The sequence below is a fragment of the Zootermopsis nevadensis genome, unplaced genomic scaffold (assembly GCF_977971745.1).
Source record: "Zootermopsis nevadensis isolate Lab colony 2312 unplaced genomic scaffold, Znev_1.0 Znev_ptg000022l, whole genome shotgun sequence".
NCBI classification, from domain to species: domain Eukaryota; kingdom Metazoa; phylum Arthropoda; class Insecta; order Blattodea; family Termopsidae; genus Zootermopsis; species Zootermopsis nevadensis.
The window spans coordinates 11,269,520-11,287,406 of record NW_028259154.1 but is presented as its reverse complement, the minus strand read 5'-3'; the positions used below and the strand labels follow the sequence as shown (position 1 = coordinate 11,287,406).

Here is a 17,887-nt window from a genome sequence, read left to right as displayed (position 1 = left end):
TGCAGTCAAGAGACTGACTACCTGATAATCTGATTGTTATTTATAGTAACGTCTCGTTAAATGCACAAATGGCATATTTAAAGTTCACAACACAGATCTACACCGACTGCCAGTGTAAGATAAAATGTGGTGAATTTTTATGATGCAATGCACAGTCTATGTTAAATATTTAAGAGCTTATTGGGAAATTTTGGTTGAATTTTATTTAGTGAACTTATTGCAGAGCGGTGTTGAAGTGCGTTACTATATCCAAAAACTTACCTTACCTTAGAAAGCATTCCTTTTTTATGAGATGATTCATCACACGCACAAAAAAGTCAACTGACAATCCGTAATTGGTCGGTCAGATTGAAATTTACACTACTTTTTGGCTGAACAGCTAGTTTAAGCTGGGGCAATTTAATAATTCTGGAACATGCCAAGACAAATTTTCTACTAGGTGATGAGGCGAACAAACACTCCCTCAGTTGCCATCTGTGTTTGGTTTATGTAACCTCAACTTTGAATTTAAGTCTGCTTTGGTAATATTTTGTATTATTTTATTATTGTTCTATTCAATAACGTACAAAACAATTTTTTAAGGAGGTGAACAAGTTAATGGTACTGGGACTGCGGGAACGCCAACTGCTGCATGTTTCCGCAGGCCCAATAAATAAATAATAACAAAACTTGCATGAACACAATGCAATAATGAAAGTACAGATCAGAGCACCACATTCTTGAACACGTAGACAGCTTCATTGTCACACCCACACACTATTCTGTTCATATTGACATCGAGCGAGTTGACTGGTTTGTGCAGCTGTGGCATCAGCGTGAACACTTCCAGGCGATGCTTGGCCACATCACTATTCAACCACGGGTTCTCGTCTCTGGGAAAATCTGAAAGTAGAGGTGCCTTGTGGCATGACATGGAACTGAACCTGACACATGGACACTGAAACACAGTAAAATCTTGCTAATTTGTACTAAATACACAAAGGTGTAGCGTGGGTTGGTAGTTCATAAAAACAAGCAAATTTATCCACAATCCAGCAACATGTGACAAAAAGAAAAACAGCATTTAATGAAAATGTTTCTTTTCAAAACGAAATTCTAAGCCAACAAGAAGTGGGAAATTACATAATTAAATTCTCATTTAAGAAAAATCTCTGTTCTGCATAAATAAAATACAAACATAAAAAAGGTGTTTTTGGACTCTGTCCATTGAGTGGCTTTTAAAAATCAGACGATGGCCAAAGTCCAAGAATTTATTAATCCTGATTGTAACACACGATCGTTAGTACCCTTTAAAACTTATAAAAAAAGAAGGCAGCTCAATTACAGAAGGTCCAAATTAGTGAGGATTTAATGTATACCTGTAGTCCCAAGGCGTGCATGACGTGACATGGAACTGGTATTCCAGTGCCACACCTCCCCACTGGTCGAGCAAGTGAACAGGTGTTCGGGGCGGTCTGGGTGGAACTGCAGCTCGCTCACTGCAACAAAAGAGAACGTGATTTTCAATTTTCTGCACTATGGAAATTTTGTAATTATGATTAATACGCAGTTTATCGTATATGAGGAAAACACGCGCGTGCATAGAACAGCCAGTTGCAACAAAATTTTGGTGTCATCAACAGACTTTCAGACTAACTTTACGTTCAATACGTGAGAATCCACTGCACAGAGGACTGATGAGAAAAAGATTAATACTAGCTGAAATGCATTTCATGAGATACAGCAATTTGCACCCTTTTTAACGATAAAACAAAATAAATAATGACACAATTACTAAATCTTGAAAAAAAATATTTTATAAGCCCCACGACAGATAAAATGGGAAGAGTTTTAATACAGAATGATTTCGCTCTTGTTGTAACAGCAGTACCTGTGTCAGAGTGGGCGCTGAGAAGCGTTACGGGGAACGTGTTATGACGCAGATCCCACACTGTGAGTGAGCCGTCCTCTCCCCCTGCCAACACCATGTGGCGCTGTGTTGGATGGTGCATCACGCAGCTGGCTCCTATCTACAACATATTCAACATTTGGGACTCTAATTTAGAGAGTCCTGAGTTCAAACCCTGGTCAGGTATAGTTAGCACTTTTCTTTACAATGGTTAAAGCATTCACCCCTGCTAAAGATAAGACTTCAGAAGTACCATGCTCTTCTATAGTTGAGCCCACAAGCTGTAGGCCATCTGTGCTGGCCACTGTCATATTATGTGCCTCACATGAGAAATAAACTCCAGAAGGACAGATCATAATTGTAAAGATAATTTATATACCCTGTAATTTCCAAAATTCAAAGTTCTAGTGATCTCCACAGCAATCAGAGTGGGGAACTGGGGCATAATTCAATTCCTTTATTAGAGTGTTTGCCAACAGCAAAAAGCCTATGACAGGCAAACACTAACACAAAAGTACACCAAAAAATACAAAAACAATTAAGCTACCAATATAAATGCTAATATAAATGTAAAACACTCAAAAGAGAAGAAAAAATACTAAAACAATACAAGGAAACAAAATAAAAGCAATAATAAAATTAAAACAAATAACCAAACTAGATCCAATCTAATCTAGACCACTCTCTAACTCTAATGCCTTAAGTCATAACATAAAATTAAACAAGGGACCAGAATGTCAGTACCAAGTTGGGTGATGTGATAGCCGTGTTGTAGACTTGCACTTAGGATATACCAGGTTAAAATCTTGGCAGGGTCACCAGTTATACTAATAAGATTTCTGTGTATTTCATCAGTCTCTTCAGTCAAATATTGGGGCAGTATTTTTATGTATTTATCATTCATGACCATCTTCTCATCTCACATAACAGTAATGTAAAAGAATAAGAATCAATCAAGAATATAATTTACAGCATGATAACTACTACTGCTTCTTATACGTACCTGTTCACCAGAGAGCATGAAGGTGGAGGCAGGTTTGTCAGTCGAGCTCTTGAGGTCCCACACTTTCATCTGTCCACGCAGGTTCCCAGTCAACACTTCATTGTGTTTCAAGAAGCACACACAGCGCAGAGAGCAACTGTCAGCACCCTCTGCAGACAAAATTATATAACTTGTCAGTACAAGACAATACGAAGAACGAACAAACAGCCCATGACTGCGAGCTCACCAATTCTTCGGACAGGTTTCTTCTGTCTTGCTGTAAGTAGTAACAGACGACCATCCTCCCCCACTGACACAATGTCTTCCTCAAAGCACGCCAGTCCAGTGCAGGGGCTGGAGCCTCCAAAGCTGTAACACAAACTCATGAAGTAAGTACAGCCTCGGGTGAGGAGTAAACAGAACTGAAAATTGGATCATAAGTAATAAAAATGTCTGACTGTGATGAGAAAAGTTATTGCCATATTGACAGAAACTTCACAAATGGAAAAAAGTACCAAGGAATTGGAAACAAGAAATAAAGGGCAACTTTTTAAACCAGCAACTGGAAAATTATTGTGATGACACCTACCACCCAGAGTTTGAAATGTATCCACCCCTCCTGATGCTGCAATGAAAGCAAGAATTCCCCATCCTTGTCACATACAATAACTCTTTAGCATACCTGAAGTAGTGAATATTATCCCATGACACCATCTCCTTAAACTCGGCCAAGTGTGGCTCCTTGTTATCGATCTTCAGTAACTTCACTGATCCCACCGATGATGAAACAACAAATGTGTTGCTATTAATAAACTGCAAGACACAAGGGCCCATTAAGTTATATGTGCTCATTATTGACATGGTGTATGTAATAGTTATAACAGATTAAATCTTAGATTTTAAAGTATATTATAATTGTAACAAATTTTACACTGCTAACAAAATATTTCAAACATTGTAATGTCTATGCACAGAGCTCACTGAAGTGCGGGGACCGGGATGGCTGCCTCACCCTAAAGCAGCCCTGGCCTAAAATGTTTTGACTAAATAAATTCAGACCTGCTTCATTCAACCTTCCTCATTAATTCTCAAAATATTACAAGCATTTATAAGAGTTAGCATTGAAAACACATTAAAAGAACTGGTTACATAAATAAGATCAGGATGGGGTCTTACAGAACTCTTGTAACAGATTACCTTTAGTTCTGTGACATCACCATCATGAGGGTGTGTGCCAATGGTACATGGATAGATGTCTGCATCATCTTCATTTGGTGGATAAAGCCACAGAACAAGCTGATTTGTCTGCAAATTGAGAAAATATATCTAACCACCAAAAAGTTGTAAGCCACAAAAGAAGGTAATCATACCATGTTTATAACAGATACCATCACTTGAATTTGGTCCAAATATTAAATAACAATATTTTCAACTAAGACAATCGAATAGGCGAAATTATACGTTACGACTCAATTATTACTCAGATGTTTATATAATATTCGGTAACTGGTAAGACATAACTTACTTCGTTATCCCAACTTCCAGTCAGAAAGATGTCTGATTCAATAAGATCTTTTGGTTTCCATCTCACTTTATTAATTTTTTCACCCACAAACGCCCCATGCACTTTATCTTCCATTCTTCTTTCGTTATTCTAAAATTGTTTTCATATCGCACATTCTTAAAACAACATGAATACAGATTACCAACATTTACATACTACCAACCTTCACTGCAGTAAACTTTCCTTGCCACCAGACTGCGCTCTGTAGTATTCCTGTGCTCAAAAGAGTCTATTGACATGGAGAGAAAATGTGAAGGGATAAGGAACTTCAAAATTAGTCTTCCTCTTTCTACAGCTATAGATTCAAATTTTATATTAAATAACATATTAAGCGCCTTAATGGAAACGATTGACACAGCTGGAAACATTACGTTCCATGTAAACCTCTATGTTCAGTATAAATTGGGAGGAAATATGGGAACTAGAACGTTTCCTGAATCCACATATGGTTCGCCGTGAAAACCTTATTCTTTTATATAGTCGTTCCTCTGAAAGTCAATATCAGTCAGAGTGAACGGTGCAACTTTCCAGACTATTCAAACTCGTCGTTGTTAGAAGCTGTCATTCTGTCTTCTGTGCAATAATCTGGATGATAATTTCTCCATCTTTAGGACTAAAGAGAATCTCAGTTATGTTTACTAGGTAAAGTATGAGAGAGTAAATTACACATGTAATATGAAGATTTCTGGGTTTTTGTAGTCCAGTTGTTTACCGACGTCTCAAATGTGCTTACTGCCTTTATCATCAGGACTATTACCAGACTATACGGCACAGAAGACATCCCAGAAAGTTATTTTCATGTTCTCCGCCGTGAGAACCTGAAATCTCACATACTAGGCTATTTTGACTGCGTAATGTAGTGTGTTGGAGATACTCATTTCTTTTATAATGTTGGCTACGTGTGATTGCTTTTCGATTACAAATGTGAAATCTGTTGGCGGGAAACAGTATTCCTTGTAAAATGTCAATTCATATAAATCGTAATGCTAGTTTGGATGGAAAGGAAGGAGTAATAAATAATTCCATACATTATATGCCATGTCAAATACATAGTGATGGTGAAGCCAATGTTTCAAAGTACTTCAAACCATGTATCAGCAAGCAAGACGGAAATGACGATGGTATGTGCAGAAAACCTACCTGTTCAAAAGAAATTGGTTATAAACTGGATCCATGTAATTACTGAAGTGCAGTGGTATGAATAATATGCACAGTGTGCATAATTTATAATTATTGTCTGTATGTGGTCAAGGAGAAAGTTCTTTCACAGTCTAGTATGTGATATCTTGTGCAGATTGTACCATTGTACAGGCATGCTGGTAACTGCTGCGGTGTGAAAAGGCCTTCATTTTCAGGTCTTATGGTAGAAAATATGAACTGCAAGTTGGGTTGTGACGTGCCGTAATTCATAGGGTAGCTTGGGTCCCGTGCTGGTAGATCAACTTATAATTCCGACTTGTGTTTCAGTGCTCTGCTCATCTTTCCGAGGGTACCCTTTGATGGGAAAAATTGTTCCTTTGCCAAACGGCTATAGAGGCATTGTTGCACAAGAAACTGTTAAGCCAATGACCGAAGGAGCAGAGAGGAGTATTCACGTGACACACACCTTCAAATCATTTACATATTGGAATTGGGATAAGCCTCCATCTCTAAATGATGCTCTTCTTTCAGCTTTGGATTGGATTGATGTTTCTGAAGTGGTAATTATCAACTGTTTACATTACATACATTTAGATTGCATAGCCATGTCTCAAAGGTATGCTGTTACATCAGTATTGTATTATATATTTTTTTTTCAGCTTCATTCAACAACAGATGCCAGTTGAATAGCTGATATTGAACTTACCATAAATGGTGGTAACTCTGGTCTGGTGTTAACTTCAGGGATTTATTATACTGGAATTTACCTTTAAGATTTTTACTTCCATCATAAGTCTGTTTTGGATATAATATTAATATGTTTTGAAGATAGTAAATTAGATTGTGAATACTCGTGAGGGAGATTTTAACTCCAAACTGCAGTGAATACAGTGAAATGTTACCATGTAGTGGATGAAATATGAGATTATATTGTGCATTGCATCTGATTTGAGTCACATGCAGAAGTACTGTCTGATATCTCATGCATCCTTTCCACAACCAATTTCAAGTGGCCACATAACTTCCTTCCCTGATTCTGCCTCATATTGTCATTCATTGATGTCAACATCACCTTTCCTGGTACTTTGCAAATCCAGGATAACAGATAAACTCAGACTATGATCATCATACATGCATCACTGAATCCAACACTCCAAACTCATCTCAGAATATTGTTTTTATTTTAAGGCTACTAGCCCTAATCACTAACCACTTTAGTTTACCTAGTAACAATATATCTCAAATACCTTTCCTAGTGCTTTTAGCTCTGAGGTGATCATTTCCACTGCCATCCATTATATAACATTTTTAGCTGTGTATTTACAAGATGTGATAACAAGCAGCTATAGAGGAAGTGATGTGCAATAACAATGGAATGTTGTTCTCATCTGACTACAGAATACATTTCTTGTTGTCATGGGTGCATCACAGGACTTGCTTGCATGAAATGCTCATACTGATTAAAAGGGAACACTATCCAAAGGTTAATCACCACTACATTCAAACTGGACACAATCCTAAGGAAGTTAAATCCATCAGCCATATTCACAATGTTTTCTGAAGACACACTTTCATACTGTCATCCAATCTGAGGCTTGGATTTCCAAGATATTTCCCACATCTGAATTAAATGTTTGCCCCATTATAATTTTGATTTCAAAACCAACAGTAGTACAGGCGATCATTAACTTCCTTCTTATGAAATAACCACCATTTCCCCACTGACTTTATCCATCTAAGTTTGAAACATTTTCCTGAGGATTTGTCTTCAAACACCTACGTGTTCTTCCCCCAGAGAAACAGCCCATGTTTCACAGCCGCGCAACTGCCCGAGCTGCAGTCCCTACCTTCAGACTGCATTTGCTCATGCAGATTTTCTGTAAGCTGTTAATACTTTTATAAAGTCTACACATGAGGGGTTGGGGTGAGAACAGTGATGAGAACATTTCCTGAAGTTTTGGAAACCTACCACATACCTAGGTCCTTTGCAGATTCCAGGAAAATACTAGTTATGCATAACCACATGTAGATACCATAGGATTATGGCACTGAGTGGCTTTATGGTTCCATCAAAGAAAGTAACAATATTAAGAATATCACATACTTACCACTGCACTGGTTATACTAGACTCTGTGATTTTTCCTATCATAAATTTATAACTAACATTGAGATATTAATGGTGGTGAGGTCAAATAGTAGCCACCAGCTTAATAGTACATGGATTTAAATTCCATGTCTATATCACAAAGTTTAATTCACAGAACAGGCATGCTTCAACTGAAATTACTGTAATTTCTACAGTTTACTTAAAGTTCATCGTCAATGTCTATAATAACTGCAGAATACGATGTAATTCTTATTACCATAATAATACAGCTTGGTGCAGTTTAAATAGAGGTCAGAAATCCTCATAGCATAAATACCTTCATACATCATACATTTCATTTACTATCGTTGGTTTCCAAGAACACTACAAATATTGGGTTTGAATGTACACCCCCTTTGATTTTATAAATATTCTGTATAATGGGTGTTATAAATAACTGTATTATCCACAAATTACTGAAAAAATATTTCCAAACTGTTTTGACCTCTGCTAAATGATTATCAAAATTTTGTATGTCCTTTTCTGCATCCTGTAGCCCAAATTCACCAATAAAAGATTCCTTGTCCCCTACAGTTTGTCATGCCTTTCCTATTTGAGATCTCTTATCACTGTTACCACTCTCAATCTGTTCATTTTCATTGTTCTTCAGTAACGAGTTAATTTGGACACAATCATGCACAAAATTTTCACTTTGTCCGAATCTATAGAACCTCATTCTGAATCACTAATATGTACCTTTTTCCACATCAGATGCCACTGATTTATCAGACACATTTGCACCATTGCAAAAATGGACATATGTAACAAGAAGAAAAATGTTCTGTGTAAGTGTATCAAAGCAAGTCCTTACACGGTTCGAATCTCAAAAGAGAAAAGGCGGTCAGGTCATCAACTGAATGATGAACATGACCATAGTCAGCAATTCTTGTTACTGGATACTTCTCTTTGGTATAACTCTGAATTGTAAATCAAGGCCAACATGAACATAGAACCCTGTCTAAACTCGTCTAGGCCATTCTGAACCTGTTCTCAGCATTCATCTGCGGAGAAAGTGATAGATAAAAGTTGCTACATTAAAGAAGGTGGCAGAACTATAAAGAGTGCTTTAGATTACATTACTATTTCTATTTTCTGTAAAGATTACAATGGCTTGACTGGTAGCACAGCACACCACAAGAGTTAGTTCACTATTCTAAGTATCATTATACAGGAGCATTCAACACAAGAAAGATACCAAAATATTTTCACAACTAACAGCACAAAATGTATAGATACATCTCCAGCAGCGAAGTAGACACAAGGGTAAATGTCATGTGACTCCGTCAGACATGAATAATAATTGCCTGTTTTGTGAGGCATAAAGCCGAGAAAACATGGGGGCTCTGTTGATGGCTGTGCTACCAAGGAGACAACACTGGTGTTGCACGACTCTACACTAGTACATACATCGTCTTTACTACAACATGTATACAATTCCACTAACAATAAGCACAGTATTTCACAGCCAATTATTTCACAAGCTTCTTTCATTCTTTGGCTTCAAATATTCATGATGCTGCAGTGACTACACCGATATCTGTATATCAAAATTATGCTAAGGATAATATCAAAACTTTTAAATTTATATAAAATTTAGTAAAAATGATCGACATTACTGTGATTTCTACAGTATTCTGTTGGATTTCTTTATATAGCAGCTACGGTCTGGCTCATTGACACCTACAATAATGGAGATATGTCCAAATAAATATAAAATTGTGGCACTGGAAAACAGGGGTACCTTGGAATGTTACACTGAAAAAGAAAGTACTAACTACATTCAGTAATATTTAACCAATGCAACAACTTGACTAAATGGTCTCTGTTGACATGTAATGATTGTTTCTTCTGGTTTCATTTTTTGCAAAAGTAAGAAGATATTCTTTGTCATTTACATCCTCTTATAGCCCTGTTGTGGTCCCATTGGCACTGAAGTCCTGTTCATCCCAATGCTTGTTAAGTTACATTATTACGTGGCTTACATTTCAAACCATAAAGTTTCATTCATTGGCAAAACATCATATTTTTCTTTTTCTGCTGTAAGCCTTATGAATTCAAACCAGTCACTATAAGCACCATGTTTGTCTTCACACAGACAAATTAAAAGACAGATCATAAAGTATCACACTGGTATTGTCATGATGCCTACCCTGTATCACATAGTCACACCAGTTGAGACTTCACTAATTTGCTACATGTGGGAAACAAATGGGTGCTGTTGCTTCTGAAATTATTAAATTCAATTTAATGTTTCAGTGTTGTAGCTAGCTAAAGTGATATAAATTTCCAGATGCCACTACTTTTGCTCTGCTTGCAGAATGAAAGGTTTTGTAGTGTTTCGGTATGGTCATGTTTTATATTAACATTTGATACTTCTATGCATTTAACTTCAGTTTCTAGGAGAACAGAAAAATCTATTATCGGTGTATGTTAACTTTAAATGCAGGAAGAAATGCAAACTATTTAAAGAATATGAACAGATCAGTGGGAAATGACCAGTGCTGCATCTATAGTGTCAAGTCTGTTTACAGTGCAGTAAGTAACGTTTCTTCATTTGCATTAGTGTTATCTTTATTCTATCATTAAATCTTCAAGTTCATATTTTAAATCCACAGTGAAGGCCATGGAATTATAAAGTTATATACAGTTTTTCAATAAAGGATAGTTATGCGGAAATTTGAAATGAAAAAAATTATAGCTGAGAAGCAGATGTTGCAGACAGTGGGAACCCTATGACTGACAGAAAAGTCTAATGGGATGTGGCCCATTTGTTTCCACCCACATTACATGTAGCAAGCCTCATACTCTGGTATTTGGACACTGACTCTAAACATAATTTCCACAACATATTTTACAGTGTTTCAACAAGTAGATTGTGGGAGACATGACTTAAAATGGCTGGTATCTACTTGCTGTGAAAATGTTTCTCTGACACACACATACACGTTTCATCCCAAACCTCACAGGCTTAGCTCTAATGATTCACCTGTTGTCATCAAATCAAAAATATTTTTGAGTACCCACTATATTGTTATTTTCTATTTTAACAACAGCTGTGTGTTTTCTGTCAAACCTCTTATCAAATATATTTATGGTATCTTACCTTGAATGGCACTAGTGTTACTGCACTGGAAAAAGTGAATTTAAAAATATTGTACTTTGTGACCTCAAATGGTATAACCGTCACATACAGTTTAGCCGGAGAGTTGATGGTTGTGGGTAAGGGACGGACAAACACGCAGGTAGCGTGAATAGCTCCAAGAAATTCTTTTACAGTTTGGAAACCAGTCTAAAATAATCAAGGTAACAAAGAAATTCATAAAATGCATAGTGGTGTCTAAAATATGTTTTGATAGGTGAACTTTTAATAAATATTTTTCAAAAATGTGTGTAAGCCTTCAAATAAAGTGACAGATAATTTCAGAGTGACAGACTATGGCCTGTTTCTTCATTATGATGGGCAAGTGTTTTATTATCTAGAGTTTTCTCTCACTAGTAACTAAAGTGATAATGGTGCAAAACTACAGTTTTTCTTGTGCCTTGCATTTAAATTTCTTCTGCCCTACCATTTATCTTAATAAGCAGGCTGAATATTAGTTTTCATTTTCTTGCTGCTTCCATAGCCCTCACCAGTCCTACACCGAAATATCCACGTAACAGATCAATTTTAAGTGGCATTGGAAAGGTCATGGTTGGTCATTTCAATGTGCCGCATAGCTTTCTGGTGCTCCTGTTGCTGTTTGATGAATGCACTGAGTCGGTTCAGCAGGAACTGTTTGTCATGACCCTCCAGCACCAACTGATTCTTCAGAACCATCATCATCTGTTTATTGGCTGCCGAAAGGGCATAGTAGTAGTATAAGCAAAGGACTAGTACAATAAATGCTGGTACTGCAAAGCCAGCTGTCCCAAAGAAGAACAAAATTGATTTGATCCACAATGGCAGTTCGTCAAATGAGTCTACCACCACAGACCATGCAGTCAGATGTCCTCGGAAAGGTCCGCAGGACTTGGAAGGGGCAATTTCGGCAATGGCAAATGCCAATGGCAGCACTGCAACAATGAATGAGATGAGCAGCACCACCATGAAAAGGGAGTTGGAGCGAGATGCACGGTATACTGTAGATGAAGGCTTGCTATTCACCAGGCAGGCAAACTTCTTTATATGAAAAAGAAGGCAACACTCCAGCACTGCTACAAGTGGCAGGATGGGGGAATAGAAGCTGCCAAGCCAGCACAGAGTCTGGCTATATACCACGTCCAGAACATGTTTTGGCAGATCAAATTCCTGCTCGCCAATGAACTTTGCAACTTTGCTTTTCGAATACTTAGCGATAAGCATCCGAGGCCAATTGAATGTGAATGTGATGAGAATGTGAGTGACAAAGTCCAAGATGACCAGCTTGTAAACTTGCTGGCCAACATATGTCTCCCAGCACACTGGATGGTTCTCGCAACTGCAGTCATCTGGCTCATCACAGATGATGATGTCTTTTAGTGAGAACATCAACATGATGAGAGAGGCAAGACGCAGCAGAACTGTCCGTAGCAGTGTGATCTGCACTATGAACAGCGGGCTGTACCGTTCAAATGACGCCAGGTATGCAAACAAATTTGGCACCAGCAGGTTCAGACCCACTATAGTGATGGAAGGTAGGAATTCCAGAATGAACCTGTACAAATGTTCTAGTTCTGTGTCTGGATTCTGGAGGTCTTCGTTCAGCTTTTCCTGGGAGAAATAAAATGTGTAGTAGATCAGGGTGAGCGCCCCAGACAGCACCACCAAAACAATCAGGTTGATGATGCAGCGCATGATCACCAGTTTAATCATCTCGTCCCGGGATCGATTCTGCCGCTCTTCTTCCAATTTCTCAGCCTCCAGACTAGCTTTCATTTCATTGTATAGTGCTTTATGTTTCATGGTGGCAGACTTCTCATTGTGTATGCAGTAGTCCCAACCTCCAAACACCAAGTTACAGTAGTGGTAGAACTGTCCCTCCCCTTCTACAAGGCGTTGCCTGAAGCCTCGTGCTACAGACTTCACCATTGCTGCCAAACTACCAAGGAGGTAAACTACTGCAACTGCAATATATGCAAGAGGCAAGTTGTAGTAGAAGTGTGTACCTCCATCTGAATTTACCGACATGTATGTATAGTAGCCATAGAACATGACTGTTCTTTCCATGTTCCCGGTACCCTGCAGCCAGTCAAGGAAATTAGAATCTACTGATGAATTGAAATAGTTTTTTGAGCACTCCTCAACAAGTGTAGTATTTTCAGGTGATTCTGGTGGCACCAAAACTAATGTTGGAACAATGATGAACAACAATACAAACAGAAATATGAGCAGGTTGAGAAACATGAGCCATTTTATGAGGAGGAAGTATGCTACAACGCCAGTTCCAAAGTTGCCTTCAATATTCTTCAAACTGTAGTGCCAGAGTTCCAGTTTTATATATGTTTCTTTCCACCGACCCTTCATCTGCTGCCAGACTTTTCTGCGTTGCCATTTGAACTGTTCGAAGCCCTGCAGACGTAGCTTTGTGGCAGTCTGGAATGGATTAACTTTGTAAGTCATAAGTTTTTTTAACATGATGAAAGATATGATAATAAGATCATAACAACAAACCTGCAACTTGGCCTTCATCTCCTTCTTCTGTGTCATGCTCACGGGCATGGCTTTGATCTGCATGATCTCTTCCCATGTCCGTTCCTCATTTGACAAGTTTTCTGCAAATGATGACAAATCAAGTGTTACTAAACAATACTACAGGATTCAGAATGTCATACTTGAAGATTAAAATGTATAAACCTAAATTCTACCCAATGTTTTACATGGGCATGAAATTAGATTAATCTTGAAATAAGATCAGAAATTTAGGATGTTAAAAACAAAGTACTGAAGAGAACACTGATTGAAGAGAGAATAAGTAACAAAGGACCAGAAAGAATTATGCAGCAAGAACCTTCACAGTTTGTAACGTTAACCTAATATTATCACGGTAATTAAATCAAAAAGCTTATGGGTTAACATGGAGACCCAATAAAACATAAATTTGGCATGAAAATCTCAAAGGAAAATACCATGCACGAAAGTCAGATGTAGATGAGAGGAAAATTTTAAAACGGATCCGAGAAAAATTGGTTGGACTGACATGGCTCAGGATAGGGTCTGGTAACAAACTTTGCAGAACACGGTAATGAACCATAAAATTTCATAACAAAGAACATTTCCTTGTGCCATGAAGTTAACCCCTTGCATTAGAATATGAAGTCGGACTCTTGTGGCAAGATTACATCCACTCTGGACAACACCGAAGTAGATTTGTGATTATTTTCAACTAACACAGCTTTCATATTTCAAGTAGCCACCACAGAACACAAGAGAATGTTGTGGATCCCATAACTTTGTTTTGACAAATAAATACAAATAAGCGTGAACATGAACAAATGCTAGGAAAGTGGCGTCATTGCAAATTTAAATGGCCACTCCAGGCATCACAGGTACCCACTTAAATGCCAACATAGGGGATTAAAGTACACAATCAAGACATGATAATCATAATTTTGGAAACAGTCTTTCATTCAGCAGTAGATTAAACTGTTCATTTTCCACACACTCATAATGTACATAAATGTAATTTGAGACATAATATCATAAGATTGTGGATTATGGTTCACAATTATACATACCTGACAGATCTGGCAGCATTGCCATGTGTACGTCGTGTGCTACGGAGGCCCGTCGAGCTGTGCTAGAGTACCGCGAGTGCGTTGATGTGCGCCGACGTAGGGTGGGCTTCACTTCTCCTCGAACACGTTTATTTGTTGCTGTAAAGACAATGCAGGAGTAGCAAGCAGGCAGCAATACAGATACCAGGCAAAGTCTTTTCTAGACTGAGGTGCACTGTATAGTTCACTCATGAAATTTTATACCAGCAGGTGCCAAATCATCATTTAGCCATTCCTCCCCACAGTTAAACCTACTTGCTCTGAAGCAATGTTAAAAACAGAACCTTTCTCCATTTCATACATCTTCCTAAGAATCATTCCTCTGGCTTGACATGTTCTAATTTCGTTTCAGGATTGTATCAGAGTTCATTTTTCTGTGTTCTTTCCAGTTCCTTCTATAATTCTGCATGAAATGCAGTTCTGAATAAATTTGTAATTCTGACTGTTCTGCATTTATTTAAGTATGGAACCTGCTGTTGATGTGAAACACATTTCAGCTGATATTAATCCTCATACATAAAATCCATCCATGGTCCCTGCTGCAGTGTCATATTATGTGTGTAACGAGTGACTGACATTGTCAGCAGTTTCATTGTGGGATTATAAGGGCAGATGATGCAATTTATTCCTACAATAGAGTGATGTTCTCTTGTACCTGTCTCCCGACTCTTCCTGTTCTGGCATAACCCTCTCCCATCTAGCTGTCATGTATGAATGTCACAATGTCCTCATTCTTTTTAATTCCTCATCACCAAACCTGATCACTACACGGTCCTTGTAGATGCCAGAAACTACTACTTCGTGCCACACTGACATTAAAACAAACAATCTTCACATATGTACTCATAACTGTAAGGCTTTTTATAATCACTTTCTTGAATATAATGCAGAGGAACAAGGTACACAGGAACCTTGTATCCTTCTGCACATTTTAGTTAAAATAACTGTATTAAATTTCAACCGATATGAATTAGTAACTCGGTATAAATTATAACAGTTATAATGAATTAATTTAAACAAACAACATTGACATTTTAATACCATTCTGTTTCACTCTTTCCTTCTGCAGATGATGCAGCCCAAAGCAACAGAGTTAAATTATAAACTGATTCCAGAAACATATATGAGTCTGACAGCCCCAATGAATAAGGAGAGAGCAACGATAGTGCCATTCTTTCTAGTATCCTGATATTTTGCAAGGTAACACAATTTTAAAAAAATATACAACACAACACATTTTACACAGGAAATATAAAACATCAATATCATGACCATCTGCTGGAAATATCCGATATTCCTGCATAGCAAGGCATGTCAAACGTGATTATGAACACACATCCTAAATATACTAATTCTGTGTATAATTTTTGTGTTGAAAATAATTTCATAACAATAGTTATTATACATATCTTATGATAAATCTATGCTAGTGAAAGTTTTACTTTTAAAATTACTGATCTGTCAGCTTCCCTACACTGGTTGTTATTATTCTAGTTCAGTGCTTGAAACTTTTGCTCCAAAATTAGAGACAGTAAGTAGTTTGAGGAACTTGTAACGTGGAAATTACAGAAGGCAGTTAAGCAAACAAGGAGAGATAGATACTTAGTGACATTAATTCAAAACTGTAGTTGCTTCGTATCAGTTCCTATTTTCATATTTCACTGAAAACATAGGTTCTGTCTCTTAACTGCTGAGGAGGTTACACTCCTGCTTTGCTGAGACCTACTATCCTGACTGTAAACAAATGCCAGGACAGTACCTTAAATTAGGCCAAGGATGCTTCCTTTGATATCCTCTCAGATTCATTATTCATTAACCATTCTATCATATGAGGATTCACTTAGAACATCCAATACCATTGTTAGGTTAGGTTTCTCACAGTAGGTATCAACTAGGGTGAGTGGTCAGCATCATGCCCCGGCTGCACTTTACCACCAGGTACCCATTGGATAGGCTGGGTGGGCCTGAGAGCGGATCTGGAGGCAGAGGCTAAAGGAAAAAAAATTATCTGTCTCTGTCAGGGATCGAACCCGGGTCATCCAGTCAGTATCACATCACTATACTGACTGAGCTACCTCAACTCTTTTGAAATAATTAGAACATACAATTCAAACCACCAAAATGTTACAAAATGGCATAATAACTTTGATTCTCGACTTTAATATCCCGCTTGCCTGTCATAGGTCAAATGGGATGGATATTTCGGCATAATCATCCCTTCAGCATTCTAGCATTGCAGAAACATGGTGAAGCTAAACACAATCATGCAATAGGCCAGGAGCTGGAATATGCATACCTGCCCGAGACTGTATGCTTGGTAAAAGAGTTGCAATACGGGATGGGTCACGCTGCATTACTTCCAAATCCACGTCAGTTGGATAACTCTCCTGATAAAACTCGGCCCCAGCTTCTTCCCATCCTTGACCCCTAGAAGTTCGCTTTTTTCGTTCTCCTCCTGACATCTTGCTTTTATTTGACTAATTTAGCTTTATCAGTCATGCACAACAGAAACTGTCCCTAGGAATACCATCTTTAGAAGATGCAACTGTAGCTTCCAAAGCAGAAAACAAATAAGCGGTGTCCACAGAACCACCTAACACCATGTAAGAGAATCATGTCTCATCTGTCAGCAGATGTACATGGGCGTAGTCTCCAAACTGTGAACTCCAACACGAAACCATGCCTTCACAAACTTTTGTCACACATAACTACACACCAACAGAATTGTGTCATATTTTTTGAGACAAAACAAAATTTAAATGCTGAAATTTGTTGTATAATGACGTATTTCCGTAGTGGTCAAACGGGCTGGCACAGCTCAATAGCACAGCCTCCTGGATACATTCTAAATGGCCGAAAGATGGCTCCTAATGTCTGTTGTGAATGGGGTAGTTTTTGTGGTGTTCGCAGTATCGTATATCAGTTATACCCAATCATATACTTAATATAATCGTACTGTTTCTGTGCCAACACTGTAATGAGTCGGCAATCGATGTTTCTTCCTTGATTTACACAAAGTCGTTTCATAAAGAACATTAGATTTATTGCAGATGAATAAACTGATGCTGGAAGGAAGCGATCGTAAATAGAAAAACAAATCTGTCACGCTGTACGCCATATAGGCTTTTGGTGGGGGTGGGGTGATATAGTATAACTCCTGCTCATTCTCAATCGCGGCACTAGATGGGGTTGAGTGGTCAGCGACACGCCCGGGCGCGATTTACTCCCTTCTCAGGACTACGGCACCCATTGGACAGGAGGCTGAGTGGTCCCAGAGCCGGTTTGGACGCAAAGGCTGGAGGGGGGGGGGGGGGGGGGAAGAAACACACACACACACACACTCTGCCCCTGTCGGGGATCGAACCCCGGTCGTCCAGTCCGTAGTCAGTCACTTTTGACTGAGCTACCCCGCCTCTCGTGACTTTCTCAGCGTA

The 17,887-nt window shown here is 38.2% G+C and overlaps 3 protein-coding genes across 4 annotated transcripts; 1 reads left to right on the top strand and 2 right to left on the bottom strand.

Annotated features, from left to right (window-relative positions):
• Positions 1–517: 517 nt before the first annotated feature.
• Positions 518–4,586, bottom strand: Nup43 (nucleoporin 43). The gene is made up of 8 exons (XM_022080264.2): positions 4,396–4,586; positions 4,068–4,175; positions 3,553–3,683; positions 3,118–3,239; positions 2,892–3,040; positions 1,871–2,009; positions 1,359–1,478; positions 518–882 (listed from the first exon to the last, which is right to left on the bottom strand). Exons 1-8 carry the CDS (start codon positions 4,507–4,509, stop codon positions 704–706), a joined length of 1,062 nt encoding a protein of 353 aa, XP_021935956.1. The 5' UTR covers positions 4,510–4,586; the 3' UTR covers positions 518–703.
• Positions 4,587–5,134: 548 nt separating this feature from the next.
• Positions 5,135–15,713, top strand: LOC110837792 (ribonuclease H2 subunit C). 2 transcript variants are annotated; one of them, XM_087353852.1, is made up of 3 exons: positions 5,135–5,555; positions 5,902–6,134; positions 15,523–15,713. In XM_087353852.1, exons 1-3 carry the CDS (start codon positions 5,396–5,398, stop codon positions 15,640–15,642), a joined length of 513 nt encoding a protein of 170 aa, XP_087209978.1. In that variant the 5' UTR covers positions 5,135–5,395; the 3' UTR covers positions 15,643–15,713. The 2 variants fall into 2 exon arrangements, with proteins under 2 accessions (XP_087209978.1, XP_021936014.1); XM_022080322.2 differs by lacking the exon at positions 15,523–15,713 and adding an exon at positions 6,234–6,530 and having other exon boundaries at positions 5,163–5,555.
• On the bottom strand, positions 6,731–17,564 carry LOC110837791 (transmembrane channel-like protein 7). Its single transcript, XM_022080320.2, has 4 exons — positions 16,750–17,564; positions 14,415–14,552; positions 13,351–13,451; positions 6,731–13,272 (listed from the first exon to the last, which is right to left on the bottom strand). Exons 1-4 carry the CDS (start codon positions 16,913–16,915, stop codon positions 11,389–11,391), a joined length of 2,289 nt encoding a protein of 762 aa, XP_021936012.2. The 5' UTR covers positions 16,916–17,564; the 3' UTR covers positions 6,731–11,388.
• Positions 17,565–17,887: the final 323 nt, after the last annotated feature.